At 38.2% G+C, this 25,612-nt stretch overlaps 1 protein-coding gene across 2 annotated transcripts in view; it reads left to right on the top strand.

Annotated features, from left to right (window-relative positions):
* Positions 1-25,612, top strand: part of LOC140211625 (guanine nucleotide-binding protein G(q) subunit alpha) — a 243,042-nt gene that overhangs the window by 199,258 nt on the left and 18,172 nt on the right. Inside the window, exons 4-7 of one of the 2 annotated variants that reach the window (XM_072281561.1) lie at positions 9,629-9,757; positions 10,232-10,360; positions 10,914-11,043; positions 12,788-12,941. In XM_072281561.1, the coding sequence (XP_072137662.1) occupies positions 9,629-9,757; positions 10,232-10,360; positions 10,914-11,043; positions 12,788-12,941 (542 nt within the window). The remainder of the gene's footprint in view (positions 1-9,628; positions 9,758-10,231; positions 10,361-10,913; positions 11,044-12,787; positions 12,942-25,612) is intronic. The other variant, XM_072281562.1, reaches the window with a different exon arrangement.

Here is a 25,612-nt window from a genome sequence, read left to right as displayed (position 1 = left end):
TTTGTGATAGTGTCAAGTTTAACAGAAAAAAAAGTGGAATAATTAGATTACAAATGATCTAAAATCTAATTAAAAGTGAGTAACTAAATTACATTACAAAGTGCCGCTCCTGCCCATTCACTTTCTCTCTCACCTCCATTGAGGGCCCCAAACAGTCCTTCCAGGTGAGGCAACTGCTGGGGCCGTCTGTTGTGTCTGGTGCTCCCGATGCAGCCGCCTCTACATGAGACCTATCATAAGTTGGGGGACCGTTTCATTGAGTACCTCCACTCCATCCGCCAAAAACAGAGCTTCCTGGTGGCCAAACATTTTAATTCTGATTTCCATTCCCGGTCTGACATATTGGTGCAAGGCAGAGTGGAAGAGAAATACCTTGATTTTGATTTGGATAGTCTCCAATGATGGCATATCATTTTCTCATCCCAGTAAAAAAAACCATTTTCCCTATCCCTTCCCTCTTCTTCTCTTCCTCACTTGCATTTTACCTCTCCTCACCTGCGTTACATCTCCCACTGGATCCCCTCCTCCTTTCCTTTCTCCTATGATTCAGTCTCCTTCTATTAGATTTTTTCCTCTCCAGCCCTTTATCTTTCCTACTCACCTGGGTTCACCTATCACCTTCCAGCTATTATCCTTCCTTTTCAGGTCCGAAGAAGTATCTCTGTCTGAAACATCGGCTGTTTATTCCTTTCCATAGATGCTGCCTGGCCTGCTGAGTTCCTCCAGCAGTTTGTGTGTGTGTGTTGCTTCAGATTTCCAGAATCTACAGACTTCCTTGTGTTTATGATTAGATTACCAATTCTTATTCAAAACTAAATTTTCTGAAGCAACAATGATGACCAACTTATTGAATAAATGTAGTCAAAGAATAATGTTGGCGTTGAATCATTCTTGTATATATGGAAAGTTGCCAAGAGAAGTGGGAAACTGAAAGATTGGGAAAACTTTAAAAAGTAACAAAGTTCACTAAGCAAGGAACATGGAAAGGGTAGATTGAAAGTAAACTTGCATAGATATATATAAAAACAGACAGTAAAAGCCTTTACAATAATATAAAGGCAAAGAAGGGTGGCTAGAGTGAATGTAGGTCCTGGGGTAGATGACAAGGGGGAAAATTAATATTGGATAATGTGGAAATGCCCAAGGCCTTGAATGGCTATTTTGTGTCAGTCATCATGTGGAGGATACATCTAACATGCCAGTTCCGTTAGGCAAATACAGCAGTAATTCTTAAAGTTTGACAAACTTTATGGAGTTCTTTGAAGGTATGATGAGTGCAGTGGATAGAAGGGAACAGGTGGCTGTTGTATACTTGGATTTCCAGAAGGTGTTCAATAAGGTGCCATATAAAAGACATCCATAAGGATGCATGGAGTTTGGAGGTAATGTATTAGTGTGGATAGAGGGTTGGTTAACCAATAGAATGCAGAGAGTTGGAATAAATGTGAGTTTCTCTGTCCTGATGAAGGGTCTCGGCCTGAAACGTCGACTGCACCTCTTCCTAGAGATGCTGCCTGGCCTGCTGCGTTCACCAGCAACTTTGATGTGTGTTGCGTGAGTTCCTCTGGTTTACAGTTAGTGGAGTGCTGCAGAGGTTGGTGCTGGCCCGCAACTGTTCACGATATACTTTAGCGATTTGGAAGAGATATTGTATCTTTGGAAGAAGTTTGACAATGAAGAGATGTATTGGCTTTGAAAGCAGTGTAGAGGAAATTCACTAGGTTGCTTTCAGAGATAAGGGTGTTAATCTTTGAGGAGAGATTGAGTCGCTTGAGCTTTTATTCAGTGGAATTCAGAAGACTGAGAGGAGATTTTATAGAAACAAATAAAACAATGAAAGGGACATGTAAGATAGAGGCAGGAAAGTGGTTTTCTCCAATGAGTGAGACTAGAACCAGGGGACATAGCCCCAACATTCAGGAGAATAGATTTAAATGGAGATGAAAAGAAACTGCTTTTCCCAGAGGGTAACACAACTCTGGAATTCTCTGACCTGGGAAGCAGTAAAGGCTACCTCATTAAATATATTAAGACAGAGTTAGATAAATTTTTGCTTAGTCAGAAAATGAAGGGTTTGGGGGAAGTCCTGATGAAGGGTCTCGGCCCGAAACGTCAACTGTACCTCTTCCTAGAGGTGCTACCTGGCCTGCTGCATTCACCAGCAACTTTGATGTGTGTTGCTTGAATTTCCAGCATCTGCAGAATTCCTCGTGTTTGGGGTTGGGGGAAAGGCAGGTAGGCCAGATCAACCATGATCTTAGAAACATAGAAAACCTACAGCACAGTACAGGGCCTTCTTATTGAATAGTGGAGCAGGCTCGCTGGGCCAGATGGCTTACTCCCATTCCTGTTTCTTATGTGGTTATGTTCTGAACAATAGGACTTACAGGTTTCATCTTGTGAAAATTTATAGATCTATAAAACATTTTGAAAAGAATTGTTGAAATAATGAGAGGGGCGAATGTTAAGGAAGAATATGAAGGTTAAGTTAACAATATTAATTGAAAATTTACTTATTGGTCATTGATTATTGCTCTGGAATTAAGGGTAGAAGCTTCTAAGGAACTTCTTACCTGGGAACCCTCAGGCCTTTTCTGGTGATTTTTGAAAAAGATTTTGCTTGGATTGCTCAGTTGTGAATTCTGGATCACTCTGGAGATAGTTCTCTGATGGCACACCACACACCACATGTCTCTGTGGTGTGTCAAGTGAAGCCGAGGCTTGTTTCCGTGCCTCGAATTGACTAATTAGTCAGTGTGGAGCATTGTGCCTGTGCCACATAGAGGCACCAACTATATAGGGTAAGTTTGGAGTTCGAGGCAGGAAGAAATGCAGAGGAATTACAAACATCAGTGAAGTGGTACTGAGCAAATTAGAGCAATATAGCATGGAAACAGTTCCTTCGGTTCACCTAGGCCATACCAACCAACAAGCACACATTTTGACTAATCCTTTCTTAATTCCATATTTCATTCTCCCCATATTCAGATCAACTCCCCCTCTCCCCCTCACCCTCCATATTCTACCACTCACCTACTAGGGCCAATTTATGGTGGCTGATTAACTTATCAATCTGCGTGTCAGTGGGACGTGAGAGGAAACTAGAGCACTTGGAGGAAACCCACAGTCACAGGGAGCATACAAACTACACTTGCGATTGAACTCGGTTTCTCAGAATCAGATCTACTAGTTGCACCACTGTGCTGCCTTTCATGGACAAAGCTATGGTTCTAATGGATTTGTCCTCGGGTCCTAATGGTGGTTGCTAGTGAGAAAGAAATGTATTAGCTTTAATTTTCCAAAGTTCTTGAGCTGCTTAATGGGAAATAAAGAGTAAGTTAACTTTAATACTACTTCTTGTTGCTAATGACCTTGTAGAGGTTTACAATATTATGAGGGATAGAGTGGGAGAGTCCAGAACTAGAGGGTATAGTTTCGAGCTGAGAGAGAGAGTTTGAAAGGAGATCTGAGGGGCAACTTCTTAAACACAGAGGGGGTGGTTATATGGAATGAGTTGCCAGAGGATGTTGTGGATGTAGATACAGGTAGGATATTTAAAAGGCATTTGGTCAGGTACTTGGGAGGAAGCTTTGTGGGCAGTTGGGATTAGTGCAGATAGGTATCAGAGTTGGCACGGATAAATTGGGCTGAAGTGTCTGTTTCCGTGCCATCCAACTTTACTAATCTATGTAACCAGTGGCGCTGGGGCATTGGCTATTTACAGTTACTGTGCTTGAATGAAGCACAAATTACAGATGAAGATAATAAATTGTGAAGAGGACGTAAGGAGGCCGTGGAGTTCAATGGATGGATAAACATTAGACAAATGGAGTGTAATGTGGCAAAACATGAAATTGCAGTTTATGGTGAGAATAGTAAAAGAGATATCTAAATGGGTGACATAGTGCGCTCTCTGATTTGCAGAGTGATCTGGGTGTCTCAGGGCATGCTGCTTAGACTACTGAGCAGACACAGTTAGTAATTAGGAAGTCAGCAGAATGTGACTGTTTATTGCAAGGAGGAGTTTGAACAACCTAGGGCTTATCTCTTTGGACTGAAGGAGGATGAGAAGTGACTTGATAAAGGTGTTCAAGATGCTAAGAGGCACATATTGACAAGCTAGCCAGAGACTTTTTCCCAGAGTGGAAATGACTCATATAAGGGAACATAATTTTAAAGGGATTGGAGGAAAATATTGTGTGGGGGGTGGGGTGGTTGGATGTCAGAAGTTCTCTTATACGGAGTGCTAAGCGCATGGAACACCTTGCAAGGGGTAGTGGTAGAGGCAGATACATTAGGGACGTTTAAGGAACTCTTAGATAGGAAGATGGATGATAGAAAAATAGAGGCTATGTAGGAGGAAAGGGTTAGATTAATTTCAGAATAGGTTAAAGGGTCTGGACAACATTGTGGTCAAAGTACCTGTCCTCTGCTGTCATGCTCCATGTTCAAAATAGGGAACATTATGTGTAAGACCACATCTGGGATATTATGTACAGTGCTGGCCTTCTTTGGAAAAACATTAATCTTTGAAATCGCTTGACTTGAAGGTTTACCGGACTGTAATGGAGAGCACTCAGTAAACGTGGTCCTCACACATGTGTGTTCACTCACACAGGGATATCGCTTTGTCATTCTACTGTTGTTGCAGTGAGTGTATGCACTTCAGTGTCCCCCCACGCTCCCCTATACCCACTGTTTTCCCTCTGCACTGCTACGTACATTCAGTCAGACACCAAATTTAGTTTAATCCTAAACCAAGCTGATGTGCTTGGGTTGTCTTTATGATGCCTTTCCCGCATTCACAGCAGAATGTTCCATTTGTTTAGTAATGGGGATATGTAAATATGTTAATGTTTGTACACTGTATTTAAGGTAGATCATTCTGTTTATTTTGTAATATGATGGTAGCTATGTTGTGGAGTGCATCATATTATTGAGATTGAGTCTTAAGAGCGGAGAGGTAATGTTGCAGCTATATAGGACGCTGGTCAGACCCCACTTGGAGTACTGTGCTCAATTCTGGTTGCCTCACTACAGGAAGGACGTGGAAAGCATAGAAAAGGTGCAGAGGGAAGCATGCCTTATGAGAATAGGTTGAGTGAACTCAACCTTTTCTCCTTGGAGCGACAGAGGATGAGAGGTGACCTAATAGAGGTGTACAAGATAATGAGAGGCATTGATCGTGTGGGTAGTCAGAGGCTTTTCCCCAGGGCTGAAATGGCTAACATGAGAGGGCATAGTTTTAAGGTGCTTGGAAGTAGGTACAGAGGAAATGTCAGGGGTAAGTTTTTTATGCACAGAATGGTGAGTGCGTGGAATGGGCTGCCGGCGGTGGTGGTGGTGGAGGCAGAAACGATAGAGTCTTTAAAGAGACTCCTAGATGTCTACATGGAGCTTAGGAAAATAGAGGGCTATGGGTAAAGCCTAGGTAGTTCTAAGGTAGGGACATGTTCGGCACAGCTTTGTGAGCCAAAGGGCCTGTATTGTGCTGTATGTTTTCTATATTTCTATATTCTATTCTGTAGTCTTAAGTTAACTTGTTGGTCATTAAAGATGGCATGTCCTGGTGCCTAAAATAAAAAGGAGGACTTTGCCCTCAGTGTGAGAGAGGGAAAGGGACTGCCAGGAGTTCACACTGGACAAGAAGAAGTACAGAGCTACTATTGTGTTTACTTGTAGAAAACCTTTTCTAAGTACTGGTAGTTTTGTTTTCACTATTTTCACTGACTCCAGCTATTTTTTTTCTTATAACCCACCTATCTAACACAGACTAATACTGATGAGGAAAGCTTGGACAAGTTAGCTTTGTATCTACTGAGGTTTAGAAGCCTTACAATGCCATTCTATGCGATAACTTGTGCGATATAGGCCCAGATAATTCAGAGAAGTTTGGCTCACAAGCTCACTGAATCCAAAAGTTCTCAGAGGGACGATGATCACAAACTCACATGAAATAATGGGGAAATCACACTTGGACAACACTGACAGCGACAATTTCTGGAAAATCTGGAAATCAACAACAGGCAACAGAGGGGCAGCATTTCAATTACATAAGTAACCGAAACAAAGAACACTCAACATTTACTGATATGCTTGGAACATCACATTCATCCCTAAAGGTAAAGCTATAAGATATTCTGGAATGAAAACATGTACGAAGGCACAGTGAAAAACTCCTCTTGAATACAGTTCAAACAGAAAAGTTACAGAGTGCATTCAGGCAGTACACTGTAAATGAGTAGAATGCAGAATAACGTGTACAGAAGAAATACAGTACAGTCTTGGGTATTGCTTATTTTGTGAAGGTGACCGAGTTTTTTTATGTATGAAGATATGAGGAGGCTTAGTATACTGCAGTAGGAGTAAATAAGTAGTTTGTCGCTACAGAATTCCTAATCTTGGTTATTATTGGGAAACACTTTTATCATCTGTTTGGCAGTATTTGTGAGATGAGATGTGGAAAGTTTATTACACAGTTTTGCCATCCGTTAAGCAGGGAAAGGAAGAAGAAACTTTTATGTTCTAAACATAGTGAGTAATTTTTGTTTTGGATAGCTACAAGGTAATTGTGACAAAAAAAATGACACCAAGATGACAAATGTATTTTAATATAGTCTAAAGTTCACAGTAAATTTATTATCAAAGTAAATAGATGTCACCATATACTACATTGTGATTCGTTTTCTGCAGGCATTTGCAGTAGATACGAAGAAACTCAATAGGATCAATGAAAAATTGCATACAACAAAGACAAACAACCTTTTTGCAAAAGGCCACAAACTGTATAAATATAATAATAATAATAATAATAAGTAAGCAATATCAAGAACCACAAATTGTAGAGTCCTTAAAAATGAGCCTATAGATTATGGAATCAATTCAGTGTTGGAGGGAGTGATGTTATTTCCTCTGGTTCTGAAGCTTGATGGTTGAGGGGTAATAACTGTTCCTGAACCTGATGGTGTGGGATTTGAGGCTGATTTACCTCCACCCTGACGGCAGCAGTGAGAGGAAATGCTGGGGGGTATCTAATGGATGCTGCTTTCCTGTGACAGCGCTCCTTGTAAATATACTCAGTGGTGGGGAGGGCTTTACCTGTGATTGACCGGGCTGTATCCTCTGCTTTTTGCAGGTTAAGGCCATTTGTGTTCCCAGTTGATTAAACTCTGCCCTCTAACAACAATGAAGCTTGGAAGCAAATCTGTACTCTCCTTAACGCATCCACAAATTTGTTTTAAGATCTAAACATTAATTGAAACTGTAACTGGTTACCCTTCATAACAAATCACTTTCCTCTTAAGGTTTGCTTGTTCACACTTCTTAAAACTAAAACGCCCTTTGAGATATGGACATTTCATTTTACACTCTAATTATTATGGCTTTGAAAAATAACACAGCTGACCTGGTTAAATGCATAACAAAATATGTTATGAAAAATGTTGGACGGTCATTATTTGTGCCATAATGTATTTTCTACACTCACTAATTAGCACATTCTACTCCACCTCTATTATCTTCCTTTATGATTTTTTTCTCTGAGCATTGTTTGGATTTCTTGTATTTTGTAAAATAGTCGTTATTCCAAGAAAATTAACATGATGTTATTCCCGTCTCTGCTGTTATAAATAATTACTCTCGTAAAACCATCCTGCCCAAAATGATTGATTTCTAAATGCAATTGGAATACAATGAAAATAACCAAATTTTTTTTTATCCTTAAGAGAATTCAGCCAACATTGCGTTAAATAATCAGTAAATAAGCAGAATACATTTGTGTTGAGCATATTGTAACCCAAGTACAGATCTACATGTTGGTTTAATTTTCCTGTGGGATATAAGCAGTTATTCTGATCTGAGTAAGAGTTTGAGTAGGTTTCAATAGGTACATTGAATGTCAGAGAAATGTAAGTGAAACAACAGGCAAATCAGAGCATTGGAAATAATTGTTTGAAGTAAACAATCTAGGAAGGTTCCTACATGATTTTCATTCTGGTGTGAATGCATTTGGCTTTTAGTTGGTATAACCTGGTAAGAATGCAGAGTGTTTGGTGTATTTCATATCCCTAACATAACGTCTCTGACCAAGAGTTAAGAGAATGGAGTCTGCTTTTGTTCAGAAGATGAATTTTTTATCAACTATTTTAAGTTGCATTTACTTTAAATCTTTTTATTCATATGATGCATATAAACTTGATAAATAACTTGAACGGTGGTTTCATAGAAGGCAAGCCAAATAGTTATATTAAACAAAACTTATCTTTTCTCGGTGAAATCTTAGATCTTAAAGATCTTAATCTGCCGTGCTCCTAGTTCCTGGAATATTCAATTCTCTATTCCTCAATGGCCTTTTTTGAGCAGAATTATCTTACAAGTTTGGTAATCATGCTGCTTAATTCAAATATATCTCCAAGGTTCTGTGTCATGACTCACTATTAAAACAGAAATTGTGACTAATGGGTTTTGCCAGAGGAATGTATTAGTAATACATGCCCAGCAAATATCAAACTGACAGAGTAAATCAGATACCTAATAAAGGACTGACCTACTTCATCTAGGGCTGTAGGTTATTATAGCATGTGGGTGTCCAGGGAGTACCAGTGTAGACTGGAATTTGAATTACCTTCAGTGTGATAACTATAGAGTTATCGATCTGTACATTATGATTCAAATCTAAAATGTATGTTTATAGTAGTCAGAGTATCACATTTCAATGAAACCCAAATTTGTTAGCATGCACAGAAGTAATTATTTCTCTTTAACTGATGTGATAGAAAAAAACACTACTCATTGAGAATGTAACAAACGTGATTGATGTTTTTATGTAGCAAAGGCAGCAGTGCATTTTGTACAGAGATAGTTGCCATAAACAATGTTTTATACAGCAAATTGTTTGATCTAGAGACTTGGAGGATAATAAATGAGTGAGGTGTTGTCAATAATTCCCCTGTACTCCCTTGAAAAAAGTACTGTAGGATCTTTAGGAATACCTGAGAAAGCATATCAGGCTTCAGTTAATATTTTACCTGAAAGATGGTACTTCTGACAAGTTTTGCACTGATCTGCCTGCTTCAATTTTTGTTTTCAACTCGTTGAATCTTTTGTTTTAACACTGAGTGTTTTACTAGTGAGTAACAGTCATAATGAGTTGGCCAATCTCCAGATCAATTTCTCAGTGGAATGTTGTACTTAAAATGCAACAAAATAATGCATTGTCTCCCTGTGTGTGTGTGTGTGTCCCTCTGTCTCCCTCTCCACCTCTGTCTTCCCGTCTTCCCTCTTTTCTCCTTCTCCCATCTCTCTGTCTCTCTCCCACCCTGTCTCTCTCTTTCTCGTCTCTCTCTCCCCCCCTCTCTGTCTGTCTCTCTCTCCCCTCCACCTTCCCTCCCTCCTCCCCTCCACCTTCCCTCCCTCCTCCCCTCCACCCCTTCCCCTCTCCTCCTCTCTGTCTTCCCCTCTCTCCCATCCCTGTCTCTCAGCAACCAAAGCCAAGAGTATGTCTCATTCATTTTAGTTAATTTGTCCATTTTTTACTGCAGCTTTTCATATTTTAATTTCCATAAATAATTCAAGGCACTCCGTGACAGGGGTCAATGCATCATAGTTAATTTTCTTTCTTATTTCACAGCTACCTTAGTGATACTGATCGTATTGCAGCACCTGATTATCTGCCAACTCAACAGGATGTGCTGCGGGTTCGAGTGCCCACAACTGGCATCATTGAGTATCCATTTGATCTGGAGAATATAATCTTCAGGTACTGATTGGGGCCTGTTGTAAATTTCCTAGGTGGCAGAAGTTGTGTCTTCCCAGTATTTTCTGACATAAACTACCACTTAATTACTCACATCACTAAGTAATTATTGTAGTCTATCAGAGGCAAAATCTGAAAAACTGATTGCTTTGCAATTTATGTTTTGTGTAATTTCACTCTTTGGTGTTATCAATTCAATTAATTTTCTTAAAAAGAACTACAAAGTTTTCAGATGTAAAATACTGGGAAAATGCACTCTGCGTTCTTGGGAAAATGGCACAATCTGGTAAGGAAACGGCTTAAGTACAAATAAACTGTCCCATGCCACCACCTTGAATAAGTGGCATCATCTTGGGGAACTCAGCAGAGTCTTTTAGGCAGGGAGAATGGTGATCACCACCCCATTCTATTTTCCTCACCCTGTCTTCCCTCTCGAATGTCACAGTCTTTGCATTCCTGTTGTTTCTCCATCTGTAGCTATCTTAAAGACTTGGACCGTATAGCAGCACCTACCTACCTACCCACTCAACAAGATGTGCTTAGAGTGCGAGTCCCAACAACAGGGATCATTGAATACCCTTTCGACTTACAAACCGTCATTTTCAGGTAGAAGAAAATTACTGAACGGCACTAACAGTTTTTGCAATTTGGACAACAAGCTTCAATTTACCAGAACTCTGAGCATGATATACATAGAGTTTCATTTTGTAATATTGTTAGAATTGATCTTAAAATGACAATTGCATGTTTCATAAATTAATATTTTAATACTTATAAATGTTTATACTTTTTTTAAAAAAGCTGTTTGTAATCTTTGAAATATTGTCCACATGGTCTGAAAAATGATTAAATGGAAAATCACTTAAAAGGTTAAACAGTGAAACATAAATTTTGTATTTCAATATGTCATCATTTGAAGAGCAAGAAGTGACTCGCAAATATGCATCTTCTTTGGTTTCTTCCAAATCAGTAACTAAATTTGATTATTTTCTTCTCTGAGATATTTTATCAATAATATGAATATTTAGCCTCTGCATGTGAAATAAAGTTGTCCAGACCTCCATTGTGTTGCATGCCAGATTTATTGACTGATCGGTCCGAGTTTTTTTGACTTCCTAATCTGATTCATATAAAATTTAATGTTGTATTGGTCTTTCAGAATGGTCGATGTTGGGGGTCAACGATCAGAACGAAGAAAATGGATTCATTGCTTTGAAAATGTGACGTCTATTATGTTTTTGGTTGCCCTTAGTGAATATGATCAAGTACTTGTGGAATCAGACAATGAGGTAAGTAATTGTGGGTTTTTACCTGTTTTTAAATTCATGGCATTTTAATTATTCTAGATTAAGTTTGTTTCAATAAGGATTAAATCTAACACACTATAATTAATTCATCAATCTTTCATTTGAATTAGACCTTGAGGGAAGTGCTCGCAAAGAAAGCCTATGTGGAAACATTGTATAAGTGATGAGGATCTTAAAATATATTTCAAATAAAGGTTTTCATTGAGGAAAGTGTAGCAGAAATATTTGTGGAGAGAGTGTAAGGGTGACACTCAGGCAACTAACCTTGTTTCCTCTGATAGAGCAGCAGCATTTGTGCGTAGCAACAACACTCCAGTTGTTCAGACTTCTGAAGAGCTAAGAGTTAATACTTCTTTGCATTAGGAAAGGTTGTGGAGCGATATAGAAGATAGAATGACAAAAGAACAAACGTAAGAATATAACTTACTGGGCACTCGGAGCCAATGTAGGTAAAAGTTTGGGACGACATTGGATGAGTGGGATAAGGCATACATTTGAATTTGGTCTGTTGAATCTGACAAGTCCGACTGAATAATTGAGCCTCGGTGTGCCAAGTGGTATATAAAACTTAAGCTAGATCAGATTTTGTTGTAGAGTGAAAGTAGCTGGTCTTTGTGATGGAGAAGATATGACAAGATTGGTAGTCGTATTGTAAGATCAGATTTGTGTCCAGCAAAGCCATGTTTTTTAAACAATCTGGCTACCAAATAAAAGAGTACAGCCACTTGTAAAAAAAAACCACTGATGCTTGTGATGGTGAAACACTAAATATGTTCTTCAAACTTGAGTTAAGTATCATACAACTAAAACTTACATATTGCACTAATTCGGATAGTTATCCAGGAATCACTTGTGTTAAGTGTTTATCAGAAGAGAAAAATAAGAAAGTGAAATGTAACCTAATTTGACAATTATTATAGCAGGCCTCTTCTACTGGGAGAGAATGGGATGGAGGGGGCTGGGAGTGGACATCCTCAGCCATTTGCTCTTCCCTCAGTACAATAACAATCGGGTTGGGTTGAGCCAAGTTACAGCCTTGCTCACCTGCTCACTGACTTAGTCAGTGAGGCAGGCTGCTAGCTACTCTACCTATGGCTGCTCACTCTCCTGTCAGTGTTGCTTATGTGATCTTCTCCCTCATGTTGTATTTCATTTCTGACTTATGATACTCCTCAAGAACAGAACCGTGTCATAACTTAGGGGACTGTCTGTATATCTATATGTTGCACACAGATTAATAAATATTTGCATCTATACATATATTTATATTTCAGCCAGAATAGCAATTCTGCAGAAACCAGACAATCAGAATCTTCTATTGCGAAACAGTTCACAGTGTTTTGCACCAGCCAACCAGATCATGACGTCTAATCAATATGCATTCGGACCCCAGAGGAGAATATAAGCTAGTATTCTGAGGAGGCTCTACCCTCAACTGTGCACAGAAGATGGCTTTTCGATTGGAGCCAAAACGGCTGTAAACATTTTGCCAAGCTTGATGATTAACCAAGCTTCCAGATAGCCATCCCGAGCTACCAGTATTCCACAATATTTCTTAAAATAGCAATAATTGGTCATCAGCAGCATTCTGATCTCTGTTTTAACCTATTTGTTGTAAAAGAAACTATATCACTCCTTCATTGGCCTTGAATCTACACTTAGTGGAATAAACTTTTCAGTACTTGTTTTCTGATTGCTGATTTTGTCTCAATGTAATTCATTCCAGAATCGAATGGAGGAAAGCAAAGCACTATTTCGGACGATTATCACGTATCCCTGGTTTCAGAATTCCTCGGTAATTCTCTTCTTAAACAAGAAAGATCTTTTGGAGGAGAAGATTATGTATTCTCACCTGGTTGATTACTTCCCAGAATATGATGGTAAGTTATTTGAATGTAATATTATTGTCACAGACATTCTACAGAAATAGAATAGCACATAAAACTTTGAAAACAATTACTTGGTAATATCCTGCTAATCATTGAAGCAAGTGATCAAATACTAAGATAGATTGAACAAGTGTTTTAGTCAGCTTCCTAAAGCCGTATGCTTTTAGAAATCTGGGTGTTTTGCTTTCTGAAAATACTTCACAATGTGGACAGCATCTATGGAAGTGCAATTAGGGGAAAAAAGAGTTTTTAAAAAAAGCAGAGATTTGATTGGGTCCTGGGAAGAGAAATTAAATGACTAAAAGGACAAAGTGTAGTAATGGGATTGGTTTAAAAAGTTGCAATTGGAAGAGGTGTAAGCGTCAATAGCAAAATGATTTGGCCAGCCTTTGTGGGGAAAAGTTGTCATTTACCCCGGAAATGCAACAACTTAGGAATTTTTGCATGAATGAGATAACCTCTGCAGTAACCTATACCTGGAGGGGAAGGAATGTGATGGGCTTACTATACATTTTGAGTTTGCATTTTTCAGTGTATAAGTGTTTTTAATGTTTTCATAGTAGTTTACAAATATTTCTGGTATTTATTTTGAGGGTGTGGCTAAGGCAGGTGGTCACGTTATTTGGATAAGGCTTTTTCCTTTTCCAAAGATGATCCATAATCATGGAAGGCAATGCTCCAGATAAGGTTTCATCATGAACAATGAAGCCAGCTACCAAAGGGCTGATTATAAGACTATAAAACACAGGAGCAGAATTTGGCCATTCGACTTATCAAGTCAAGTCAAGTCACTTTTATTGTCATTTCAACCATAACTGCTGGTACAGAACATAGTAAAAATGAGACAATGTTTTCCAGGACCATGGTGCTACATGAAACAATACAAAAACTACACTGAACTGAGCTATGTAAGAAAAAAATTCAAAAACTATACTAGTTTGCTCTGCCATTCCATTATGGCTAACTTATTAACCTCTCAAACCCATTCTCCTGTCTTCTCCCCATAACCTGTGATATTCTTACCAATCAAGAACCTATCAACCCCTGCTTTAAATATACTCAACGACTTGGCCTCCACAGCTATCTGCAGCAATGAATTCCATAGATTCACCATCTTCTGGCTAAAGGAATTCATCATCATTTCTGTTCTAAACTGATTTCTTTCTATTCATCTGCTCCAAGACTCCCTCGCTCCTCCACAATGTCCATCAGCACAGCTGCACCACAGGGATGTGTGCTTAGTCCCCTCCTCTACCGGCTTTACACCCATGCCTGTGTAGCTAAGTATAGCTCCAACACCATATACAGGTCTACTGATAACACTACTGTTATGGGCTGTATCAAAGGTGGCAATTAATTAGTGTGCAGGAAGGTGATTGAAAATTTGGCTGAGTGGTGTAATAATTACCACCTTTCACTCAATGTCAGTCAGACCAAGAAACTGATTGTAGACTTCAGGAGAGGGAAACCAGAGGTCCATGAGCCAGTACTTGCAGAATGAGTTGGTGGTGAGGATGGCAAATGCCATGTTCGCATTCATTTCAAGAGGTCTAGAATACGAGAGCAAGGATGTGATGCTGAGGCTTTATAAGGCACTGATGAGGCCTCTCCTTGAGTATTGTGAACAGTTTTGGGCCCCTCATCTTAGAAAGGATGCGCTGGCATTGGAGAGGGTCCAGAGGAGGTTCACAAGGATGATTCCAGGAATGAAAGGGTTATCAAACGAGAAACATTTGATGCCTCGGGGTCTGTACTCACTGGAATTCAGAAGGATGAGGGGCGATCTCATTGAAACCTTTTGAATGTTGAAAGGCCTAGACAGAGTAGATGTGGAAAGGATGTTTCCCATGGTGGGAGAGCCTAGGACGAAAGGGCACAGCCTCAGGATAGAGGGGCACCCTTTCAAAACAGAGATGCAGAGAAATTTCTTTAGCCAAAGGGTGGTGAATGTGTGGAATTTGTTGCCACATGCAGCTCTGTAGGCCAGGTAACTGGGTGTATTGAATGCAGAGATTGATAGGTTCTTCATTGAACATGGCATCAAAGGTTATGAGGAGAAGGCCAGGAACTGGGGTTGAGGAGAGAGAAGAAAAAGATCAGCTGTGATTGAATGGCAGAGCAGACTTGATGGGCTAGATAGCGTAATTCTGCTCCTGTGTCTTATGGTCTGTGGTTTTGCTCATCGGAGGATCAGAGGTGGAGAGAGACAGTACCTTTAAATCCCTGGTTGTCACTATCTTAAAGGACCTGTCCTGGACCCATCATATAAATATAATCTGCAAAAAAAGCACAGCAGTGCCTCTACTTCCTCAGGAGTCTGCAGAGATTCAGCATGTTTTCAAAGACCTTGCAAACTTTTATAGATGTGTGGTGGAGAGTGTGCTGACTGGCTGCATTATGACCTGGTATGGGATCAGCAATGTCATTGAGTGGAAAATCTGACAAAAGGTGGTGGATTCAGCCCAGTTTATCACAAGTACAGCCCTCCCAACCACTGAGCACATTTACATAAATGTTGCCGTAGAAAAGCAGCATCCATTATTAAAGATCTTCACCACTCAGGCCATGCTCTTTTCTCATTGCTGCCATCAGGTGGAAGGTACAGGTGCTTCAGGACTTGCACACCAGGTTCAAGAACAGTTACTACCCATCAACCATCAAAAGGGGATAATACACTCATTTTACTTTTGGTGTTCCCACACTTTCTATTTATTTCTATTTATTGATATTTGCATTTGCACAATTTGTTGTCCATTGATCAGTTACTGTTTTACAGATTTGCCCAGTATGCCCGCAGTAAAAGAATCTCAGGGTTCTATGTGATACGTGTATGTACTCTGATCATAAATTTTACTTTGAACTTAGATAGATTTCAATGAGATCCCCCTCGTTCTTCCAAACTCCACCGAATACAGACCCAGAGCCATCAAACGCTCCTCATACATTAATCATTTCATTTACAGAATCATTCTTGTGAACCTCCTCTGGATCCTCTCCAATGCCAGCACATCCTTTCTTAGATAAGGGGACCAAGACTGTTGCGAATACCCCAAGTGCGGTCTGATGAATGCCTTATAAAGCCTCAGCATTACATCCTTGCTTTTAAGTTCTGTTCTTTTTGAAATGACTACATTAATGATTACAGACCAATTGCATCACATCTCATGTGATGAAGATGCTGGAGAGGCTGGTCCTGACTTAACTTGGGCTGCAGGTGAGATCTTCATTGGACCCTCTACAGTTTGCCTACCAACCTCGTGGAAGTGGATGATGTCATCATCTACCTGTTACAGGGAGCTCACTCCCACCTGGATGATGCTGGTGGCACTGTGAGAATCTAATTTTTTGATTTCTCTAGTGCCTTCAGTACAATCCAGCCACTTCTTCTGAGTGAGAAGCTGCAAAGTATTGGCATAGACAAATGCTAGTGCATTTGTAATCTCCTAGATTATACGTCTGGGCAGTTCTTTGAGCTGGTAATGAGTGGCACTGGAGCCCAACAAGGGACTATCCTGTCTCCATTTCTGTTCACACTGTACACCTCAGACTTATAGTACAACTCGCAGTCTTGCCACTTGCAGAAGTTGTCTGATGACTCTGTGGTGGCTGGTTGTGTCAGAGTTGGGCAGGAGTCAGAATACAGAGGACTGGTGGACAAATTTGTGGAGTGATGCGGGAGGAGTCACCTGCTGCTGAATGTAGCGAAAACCAGGGAGATGGTGATTGATTTTAGGAGGAAGAAAACTGTGATGAGTCCTGTATACATTCTGAGAGAAGAAGTTGTGGTGGTGGAGGAGTACAAAAACTTGGGTGTTCACCTCGACAACAAACTTGACTGGAAAACCAACACCATGGCTGTTTACAAGAAGGGGATGAGCAGACTCTATTTTCTAAAAGAAGCTGAGATTCTTCAATGTGTGCAGCGGGATGTTGGAGATCTTTTGCCAGTCTGTTGTAGCCAGTGCAGTCTTCTTGCTGCTTTATGTTGGGGAAGCACTATTGGTGCTGGTGATGCAAAAATTCAAAATAAACTCATCAAAAAGGCTGAAACCGTGCTTGACTACAAGCTGGACTCTTTTGAGTTAATGGTGCAGAGGAGGTCACTAAACAATCTGTTCTCCATTATGGACAATCTGGCAATCCTCTCCATGACCTATTGAATAAGCAGCAGAGTACCCTTTCAGACAGACTCATTCAGCTCTGCTGTCACAAGGATCATTACAGAAAATCTTTCCTACCAAATGCAATAAGCATATACAACAGTTCATCTCTGTGCGACAGGAGAATACACATCATTGTACAATAGTCTGTTTTATTATTTTGTACATTATTATTGCACATTGGTACACTATTACTGTATATTATTATCTTGTATGATATTAGTTAAGTCTGCACACTGCCAAGTGTGTTTTTAAATATTGCTGCTGTAAGGAAATAATTTCCCACTCTGTATCAATAAATTATTATTATTAATATTATTATGAATGTTCATATTGCATTTGGCTTCCTTATCATTGACGCAGCCTGCAAATTAATCTTTAGGAAACCCTGCATGAAGACTCCCAAGTCCCTTTCACCTCTGTTTTCAAAATTTTCATCCCTTTTAGAAAATAGTCCATGCCTTTCTTCCTTCTACCAAGTGCACGACCATACACTTCCCTTCACTATATTCCATCTGTCATTTCTTTGCCCATTCTGCTAATCAGTCAAAGTCTTTCTGCAGACTTCCTGCTTCCTCCACACTACCTATCCCTCCACCTATTCTCACATCAGCCATAAACATAGCCACAGAACCATCAATTCCATCATCCAAATCATTGAGAAATAAGGTGAAAAGAATTGGTCCCAGCATGGACCCCTGTGAAACACTACTAGTCACTGGCAGCCAACCAGAATAGACCACCTCTATGCCCACTCTTTGCCTCCTGCCGGTCAGCTAGTCTTCTATCCATGCTGGTGTCTTTCCTGTAATACTATGAGCTCTTATCTTCACCTTGTCAAAGGCCTTCTGAAAATCAAGTAAACAACATCCACTGGCTCTCCTTTGTCTGTCCTGCCTGTTGCTTCCTCAAAGAATTCCAACAGGTTTGTAAGGAAACCATGATGACTTTAGCCTGTTTTACCATGTGCCTCCAAGTACCCAGAAACCTTATCTTTAAACATGCCACCAACTACTGCTGGCCTTTAATTTCCTTTCTTTTGCCTCCCTCCCTTTTTAAGGAGTGGAGTGACATTTGCAATTTTCCTGACCTCCAGGACTATTCCAGAATCTAGTGATTCTTGAAAAATCACTACTAATGCCTTCTCAATCTCTTGAACTACCTCTTTCAGAACCCTTGGTTGTAGTCCATCTGGTCCAGGCTCTTTGGTCCTTTCAGCTTCCTGAGCACCTTCTCCTTAGTAATAGCAGCTACACCCTCTTCTGTTCCCTGACACTCAATTTAAATTCAGGATCGTTGTCTGAAACTGTTGAAAGTCTTTGTTGAGCGAAAAAATGTGTAATGTGCCTAAATGATAGGCAAGATGCTGATCACTGAGCCTGTATGGAGCTTTACTGGAATCCCATAGAATGGAAGAGTGGAAATGTGCTGGGGATTTAAGATATCAATTGATTGAAAGCCTCAAATAATACATGTAGCATAAATGGAAATTAAGAACAGGAGTAGACCACCTAGCCATACGTTCTTATGTTCATAGCTGATCTATACCTGACCTCAAATTTTCTTCAGTGCCAGTTCCTCATAACTCTCAGTTCCCCAGTTTTTCGAAGTGTATCTACTTCCACTTTAATTATTTCTAATGATCCACCCTCCAGAACCTGTTGGAGCACAGAATTGTAGAGGTTCACTACTCTCCGCAAGGAAATTCCTATGGATCCCAGTTTTAAGTAACTGCTCCTATTCTTGGTAACTCTATGTTTGATTTCCCAGTGTAGGGAAGACTGTATCATGAGCAGTGAATTGAAAAAAATATTATAAATAAACTATTCCTTCATCTAAGCTGTGGTAGACACAGTAAAAAAAATTAAATAGTGCATCTACTCCAATTGCACTTGTAGGTAGTTTGGAGATGATTGGTGTTGCTGCTGGTGACTAAGATAAACAATCTCTAAATCAGGAATTCATATTCAGCTGTCGATCCCAGGGGATCATGGGTTTGTGCCTGTGATGGACTGTGTCCACACCAGGGTGCAAGCCTATGTGGGAAGATTTGAAGAACCAGCTGTTGCCCATGCAGTGGGTTCCCTCTCTCCACGTCACTGATGTAGTCCAAGGGAAGGGCAAACACGATCCAGCTTGGCATTAGTATCGTTGCAGAGGTTGCCAGAGTGAAGTTGTAAACAACATCAAACTGCCTTAGGGACCCCGGCTCCGGATTTCTTCCTTGGGGTTTATTCCCGAAGCCTTTCCCATGGCTGGGTATGGCCGCAAGGCAGCGGAGGTTTAAAATCAGTTTTCCTTCTAGGCGAGCAGCTTCCAAAGCCGACAAGCCCCACCTGCCCGAAAAATAAAATAGTAAAGAGTTGTATGAAAGATAATTAAAGAAATAGAAGGAAGTTAGGATTGAGAGAGCTGAGGTCAAAGGTGACAACTTTTAAATAAGCACAAGAAAATCTACAGATGCTGGAAATCCAAAGCAACACACACACAATGCTGGAGGGATTCAGCAGATCAGGCAGCAACTGTGGAAATGAATAAACAGTTGACATTTTGGGCTGAGATCCTTCAAGAATATATTTTTATTAACCTCCAGTATGAGGAATTCTAGAATTCTTTTTTTCGTCCCTGAGAAATTGTTTGGTGGTAATTATGAATTCACAAGTTATTATAAAGTCAGACACTTAGACACATTATTTCTACCTTTTACTGATCTGGCCATTGATCAAATGGATCAACTTTACACCCTTACTGAGATAATTAGTGAGGTACTAAATGCAACTCTTATATGTGCAAGTTACCTCAGACAACAGCTCCTTGATTTATAACTAGAGGGCTAGCAAATAAAGATTTAAAAAAAATGTTTTTGCTAAAGCTATGACAAATTGTGGGGTGGACCACAGTTCGGAGTGCTATATGTTTCTAGACATGTTAGAGAGGACCATTGAAGGTGGGCATTACTGATCAATAAATGTTTCCAGAGTTTTTAGGGTGACAGTAAGGAGAGATAGTACTTAATAAAAGTACATAAAAGGGTGTGATTTGACTTCAGTTTAGAATTTACACTATGGCAAGTAGGAATTATATTTTTCCGTATCTAGAGGAGTCTAAGCCATCATGAAATTAGAGAAATAGTATTTGCAAAAGGTTAGACATTGGAATTGGTTTATTATTGTCACACGTACCGAGGCTTAGAGAAAATCTTTTGCATACTGACCATACAGAGCACTTCATTTCAACAGAGCATGGAGATAGTACAAGGGAAAATAATAACAGAATGCAGAATAAAGTGGTACACTTACAGAGTAAGTGCAGTACAGACAGACAAGGCCAAAACAACAAGATTGTGAGGTCAAGAGTCCACCTTATTGTACTAGTGGACCATTTCCAAGTTTTTTCTCTTTTTTCTTTTAAATCTTTTTATTAATTATTACTGAAAATCAACAACAAAAAATACATTGAAATAATCAAATCAACATATCAATATGTACAATAAGAGTTAAACTATCAACCAAGTTAAACAATATATCAATAATAATAAGAAAAAACAAAATGTTAAAGTTATTTTTTTGGAAAAAAGAAAGAAAGAAAAAGAACCCCTACTAACTAAAACAAAAAAACCCCTAACAAAAAAAAAAGAAAAAAAAACATTTGGAGCACTAACCCAGAGCTATACGCCCTACAAGCTTCCATAAAATAAAGACATCAATCCGCCAACCAAATCCATTTACCTAAGAATCAGAAGAGGACCATCTAATTAACTCATCAAATGATAGTAGCAGGCAAAAGAGCCCCACCTTTTCTCAAAGTCAAATCGAGGATCAAAAATTCAACTTCTGATTTTCTCCAAACTAAGACATAACATCAGCTGAGAGAACCATTGTGTTGAAGTGGGAGCAGAAGCATCTTTCCATTTTAATAAAATAGCCCTTCTGGCCAGTAGTGTGACAAATGCAATTACATATTGGTCTGATATAGAAACACCGTGAATATATTGAGGGATTATACCGAACAAAATTGTCAATTTATTAGGTTGTAAATTAATTTTTAAAGCTTTAGAAATTGTAGAAAAAATAGATTTCCAAAACTGTTTCTATATAGAACACGACCAAAACATATATGTCAATGTAGCTGTCTCAGTTTTACATCTATCACACTGACTCTTAACATTAGGAAGTATTTTAGACAGTCTCTCCTTTGTCAAATAATAACGATGTACAATTTTAAATTGAATTAGAGAGTGACTAGCACAAATAGAAGAAGAGTTAACCAACTTCAAAATTCGCAACCAATCCTCTGTTATCAAAGTCATGTTAAGTTCTCTTTTCCAATCTCGCTTAATCTTAAGTAAAGGATAATTATCCTGTTGTCATGGTAAATTATAAATTTTCCCAATGAAACCTTTCACTAAAGGGTTCATTTTTAAAATAATGTCTAACAGGTCAGAATCTTGTATATATGGAAAATTACTTAAATATTCTTGTAAGAAATGTCTGACCTGAAGATATTGCAAGAAGTGTGAGTGTGAGAAAGAATATTTAGTTACTAATTTCTCAAAGGACATCAATCGGCCTTCTTCAAACAGATCCATAAAGGAATAAATTCCTTTATTCCTCCAAAGAGAAAAGGTAGGATCACTAAGTGAAGGTTTAAATAAATAGTTTTGATAAATTAAACTAAGAAGGTTAAATTTTTTAAGATTAAAAAACTTAATGAAACTGATACCAAATTCGTAATAACTGCTTAATCATAGGGTATATATTTAGAATAGAAATTTTAGCTAGTTGTACAGGTAAAGAAGCTCCTAATAACGAAGTTAAGTAAAATTGTTTCACAGCTTTCAATTCCAGATCAACCCATGGTGGTCGTTCATTTTTATCGGTCCAATATAACCAAGAACACACATAACGTATATTAACCGCCCAATAATACGTTCTTAGATTAGGCAAAGCAAGACCTCCATCCTTTTTTAATTTTTGTAAATGATATTTTCCAATTCTTGGTCTTTTATTATTCCAAACAAAAGATGAAATAATAGAATCAACCTGATCAAAAAACTTCTTAGTTAGAAAAATAGGAATATTTTGAAATACATATAAAAGTTTTGGTAAAATCATCATTTTAATGGCATGAATTTGACCGGCTAAGGAAAGTGTAAGTGGATTCCATCTAGAAAATAATTGATTCACAAAATCCACTAAGGGAGCTAAATTAGCTCTATAAAGGTCTCCATAATTTTTAGTGATGATAATACCTAGATACTTGAACGAATCCGTAACTTTAAAAGGAATGTCATCATATGTAGAAGCAGAATCATTTAGAGGAAATAATTCACTTTTATGCAGGCTTAATTTATATCCTGAAAACTTTCCAAATTCATTTAATAATTTCAATAAACTAGGAATAGATAATTCAGGATTCGAAACATAAACTAAGAGATCATCAGCATAAAGGGAAATCTTATGAATAATCCCATTCATGGAAACTCCTTGAATATCTTTAGCTTCACGAAGTGCAATAGCCAAAGGTTCTAGCACCAAATTAAATAACAAAGGACTTAATGGGCATCCTTGTCTCGTACCCTGCGAAGGTTGAAAAAAGGGGGATCTGGAGTTATTAGTGATAACAATGGCAATAGGGCTTTTATATATCATCCTAATCCACTTATTAAAATTAGTACCAAAGTCAATTTTCTCTAAAACGTTAAATAAGTATTTCCATTTAACTCTATCAAATGCCTTTTCAGCATCAAGAGAAACAACACATTGGGGAGTCTTTGAGAGGGATGAGTATATGACATTTAACAGTCTCCGAGTATTAGAAAAGGAATAACGGCCTTTCATAAAACCTGTTTGGTCCTGACAAATAATTTTAGCTAGTATATTCTCCAAACGATTAGCCATTATTTTTGAAAGAATTTTAGCATCCACATTTAATAATGAGATAGGTCTATATGAAGCACAATCGGTAGGGTCTTTATCTTTCTTAAGAATTAAAGAGATAGAAGCTTCATAAAATGTGGAAGGTAACTCTCCGAACAAAAAAGAATCTTTAAGCATTTCCAACATATAAGGAGTAAGCAAGTCTTCAAATTTTTTATAAAATCCTACAGAAAAACCATCCAGTCCAGGAGCTTTACCAGATTGCATTGAAAGAATAGCTTTCTGAATTTCTTTTTCAGTAAAACTACTATCAAGAATTTGTTGATCTTCAACAGATATTCCTGGAAAATCAATCTTTTGTAAAAAGGCATTCATTTTAGAAGGATCAGCTGGAAACTGAGATTTATAGAGCTCACTGTAATAGTCTTGAAAAATTTTATTAATATCTTCATAATTACAAGCTGAACTGCCACCTCCCTTACGAATTTTTAAAATTTGTCTTTTAGCTCTAACTGCCTTTAGTTGAGATGCTAATAGCTTATTACCTTTATCTCCAATCACATAAAATTGACTTTAATTTAAGCAAATTTCTTTCAATAGGATAAGTTAATAGTAAATTATGTTGTGATTGAAGTTCAATCCTTTGTTTAAATAAAGCAATATTAGGAGAGACTGCATAAGTGTTATCCAAGTCTTTAATTTGTTTTGAAATCCTATCTAACTCTATTTTTGTCAAGCTTAGCCAAATAGGAGATTATCTGACCTCGCAAATATGCTTTAAATGTATCCCATATAATCAATTTTGACACATCTCCCGTATTATTAAAAAAAATCTTTTATCTGAATCTCCTTAAGTTTGACAAAGTCTGAACTTTGTAATAAATTTTCTGGAAAACGCCAAGGCAAGTTTACATTACTAACATCATTCAATTCAGAAGTTAAGCATGATCCGAAATAACAATAGCATCATATTCACATTTCTGGACTTTGGACAAAAATCAGAAATCAGCTATAAAATAATCAATTCTCGAATATTTTTATGAACATGTGAATAAGAAGAATAATCTCTATTATTATGATGTAGATTTCTCCAAATTTCGATCAAACCCTAATCAATTAAAAAGGAATTAATAAGTGATGCTGAACAACTCGGAAGCTGCTGGTTGGTTGAACTCTTGTCAATCAAAGGATTTAAACAACAGTTGAAATCACCTCCCATCAGCAATATATATTCATTTAAGTCTGGTAATAAACCAAATACATTTTTTAAAAAAGAAGGATCATCTACATTAGGTCCATATAAATTAACCAGGACAATTTTTCTATTACAAATTGTTCCTTTAACAATTAAAAATCTACCATTGATATCTGAGACGATGTCTTCTTGGATAAATAAAATATTAGATTTAATAAAAATGGATACTCCCTTTGTTTTATTTTGACAAATAGCATGATATTGAAGGCCCTTTCACGTTTTAAAAAATCTATTTTGATCGCCCATTCTGATATGCATTTCTTGAACAAAAATTATATCGCGCTGGAATCGATTAATAATTTTAAAGGTCTTCTTTCACTTAATAGGGTGATTCCAGCCACGTACGTTCTAACTAATAACGTTTATCTGTTTAACTACCATAGAATATTGTTTTTAACACGAAAATACACGTATACCATTGCGAGCTAATCAAAGATGGCGGTGATAAGTATAACCATATAGAAAACATGCATGCTCTGGAACTCCATAATGGGGAAAAAATACAGGATGTATGTAAAAAAACTGGGGAAAAAAATCCCGTGATAAACCCCAAAATACAAAAATACCCCCAATCCTCCCACCATCCCAAAAGGTAGAAATCCGGCAGAAAGAGAGAAAAAGCCGGAATGCATCCCCAGAGAAAGAAAAAAGAACCAGAACTCCGCGTGCCGCTCAATTTAAATAGTGATTTAAAAGTTTTTTCTCTCCATTCCCCCCTTCCCTTTACAAAGAAAACACATGACCCTAAGATAAGAAAGCCCAGCAGAGAAGAAAAGATGTTTATATTTAATAATTGAAAATAAACTAGGGAATGCAAGAACAGTCACCAGAGACGTCAAAGCAATACTATTAGACCTAAACAATATAATCTCTAACAAGGGAAAATCAACGCCATTATCCCTCTGACTTGCTACCCGATTTTAACAAAAAAACTAAAGCTAATTATCTATTACTAAACACTCCTCACTATATAAGAAAAAGTCTATATAAACTATAAAATCTATCACTTAACTAATGAAAGAAAAGGAAGAAAGAAGCAGATAATCAAACCAGTTAACAATCTGTCTGCTGTGTTAATTCACTCTGTATACCAAACAGACTTCAGAAAAGTCATTCATTAGTCAAACTAAGAAGTTCACCTCTTCTTTAAATAGTCCATCGATCAAAGGATATCTTCAACATATCAGAGATCTTCAAAGCCTGTTTTCTTTTAGAAAATTGTTCAGCAAACCTAATATCCTTCACACGTCAGTTACCTCCAAGATAGAATTAACATAGTCCAATGCCACTTGGGGGTCCAAAAAAAACACGTGGAGTAGAATCTTTAGGAGATAATTTTAATCAGGCAGGGTAGCGGAGCGATGCAAA

Source organism: Mobula birostris, chromosome 17 (genome assembly GCF_030028105.1).
Source record: "Mobula birostris isolate sMobBir1 chromosome 17, sMobBir1.hap1, whole genome shotgun sequence".
Taxonomy (NCBI): Eukaryota; Metazoa; Chordata; class Chondrichthyes; order Myliobatiformes; family Myliobatidae; genus Mobula; species Mobula birostris.
This window is presented reverse-complemented; position numbering and strand designations above follow the sequence as displayed.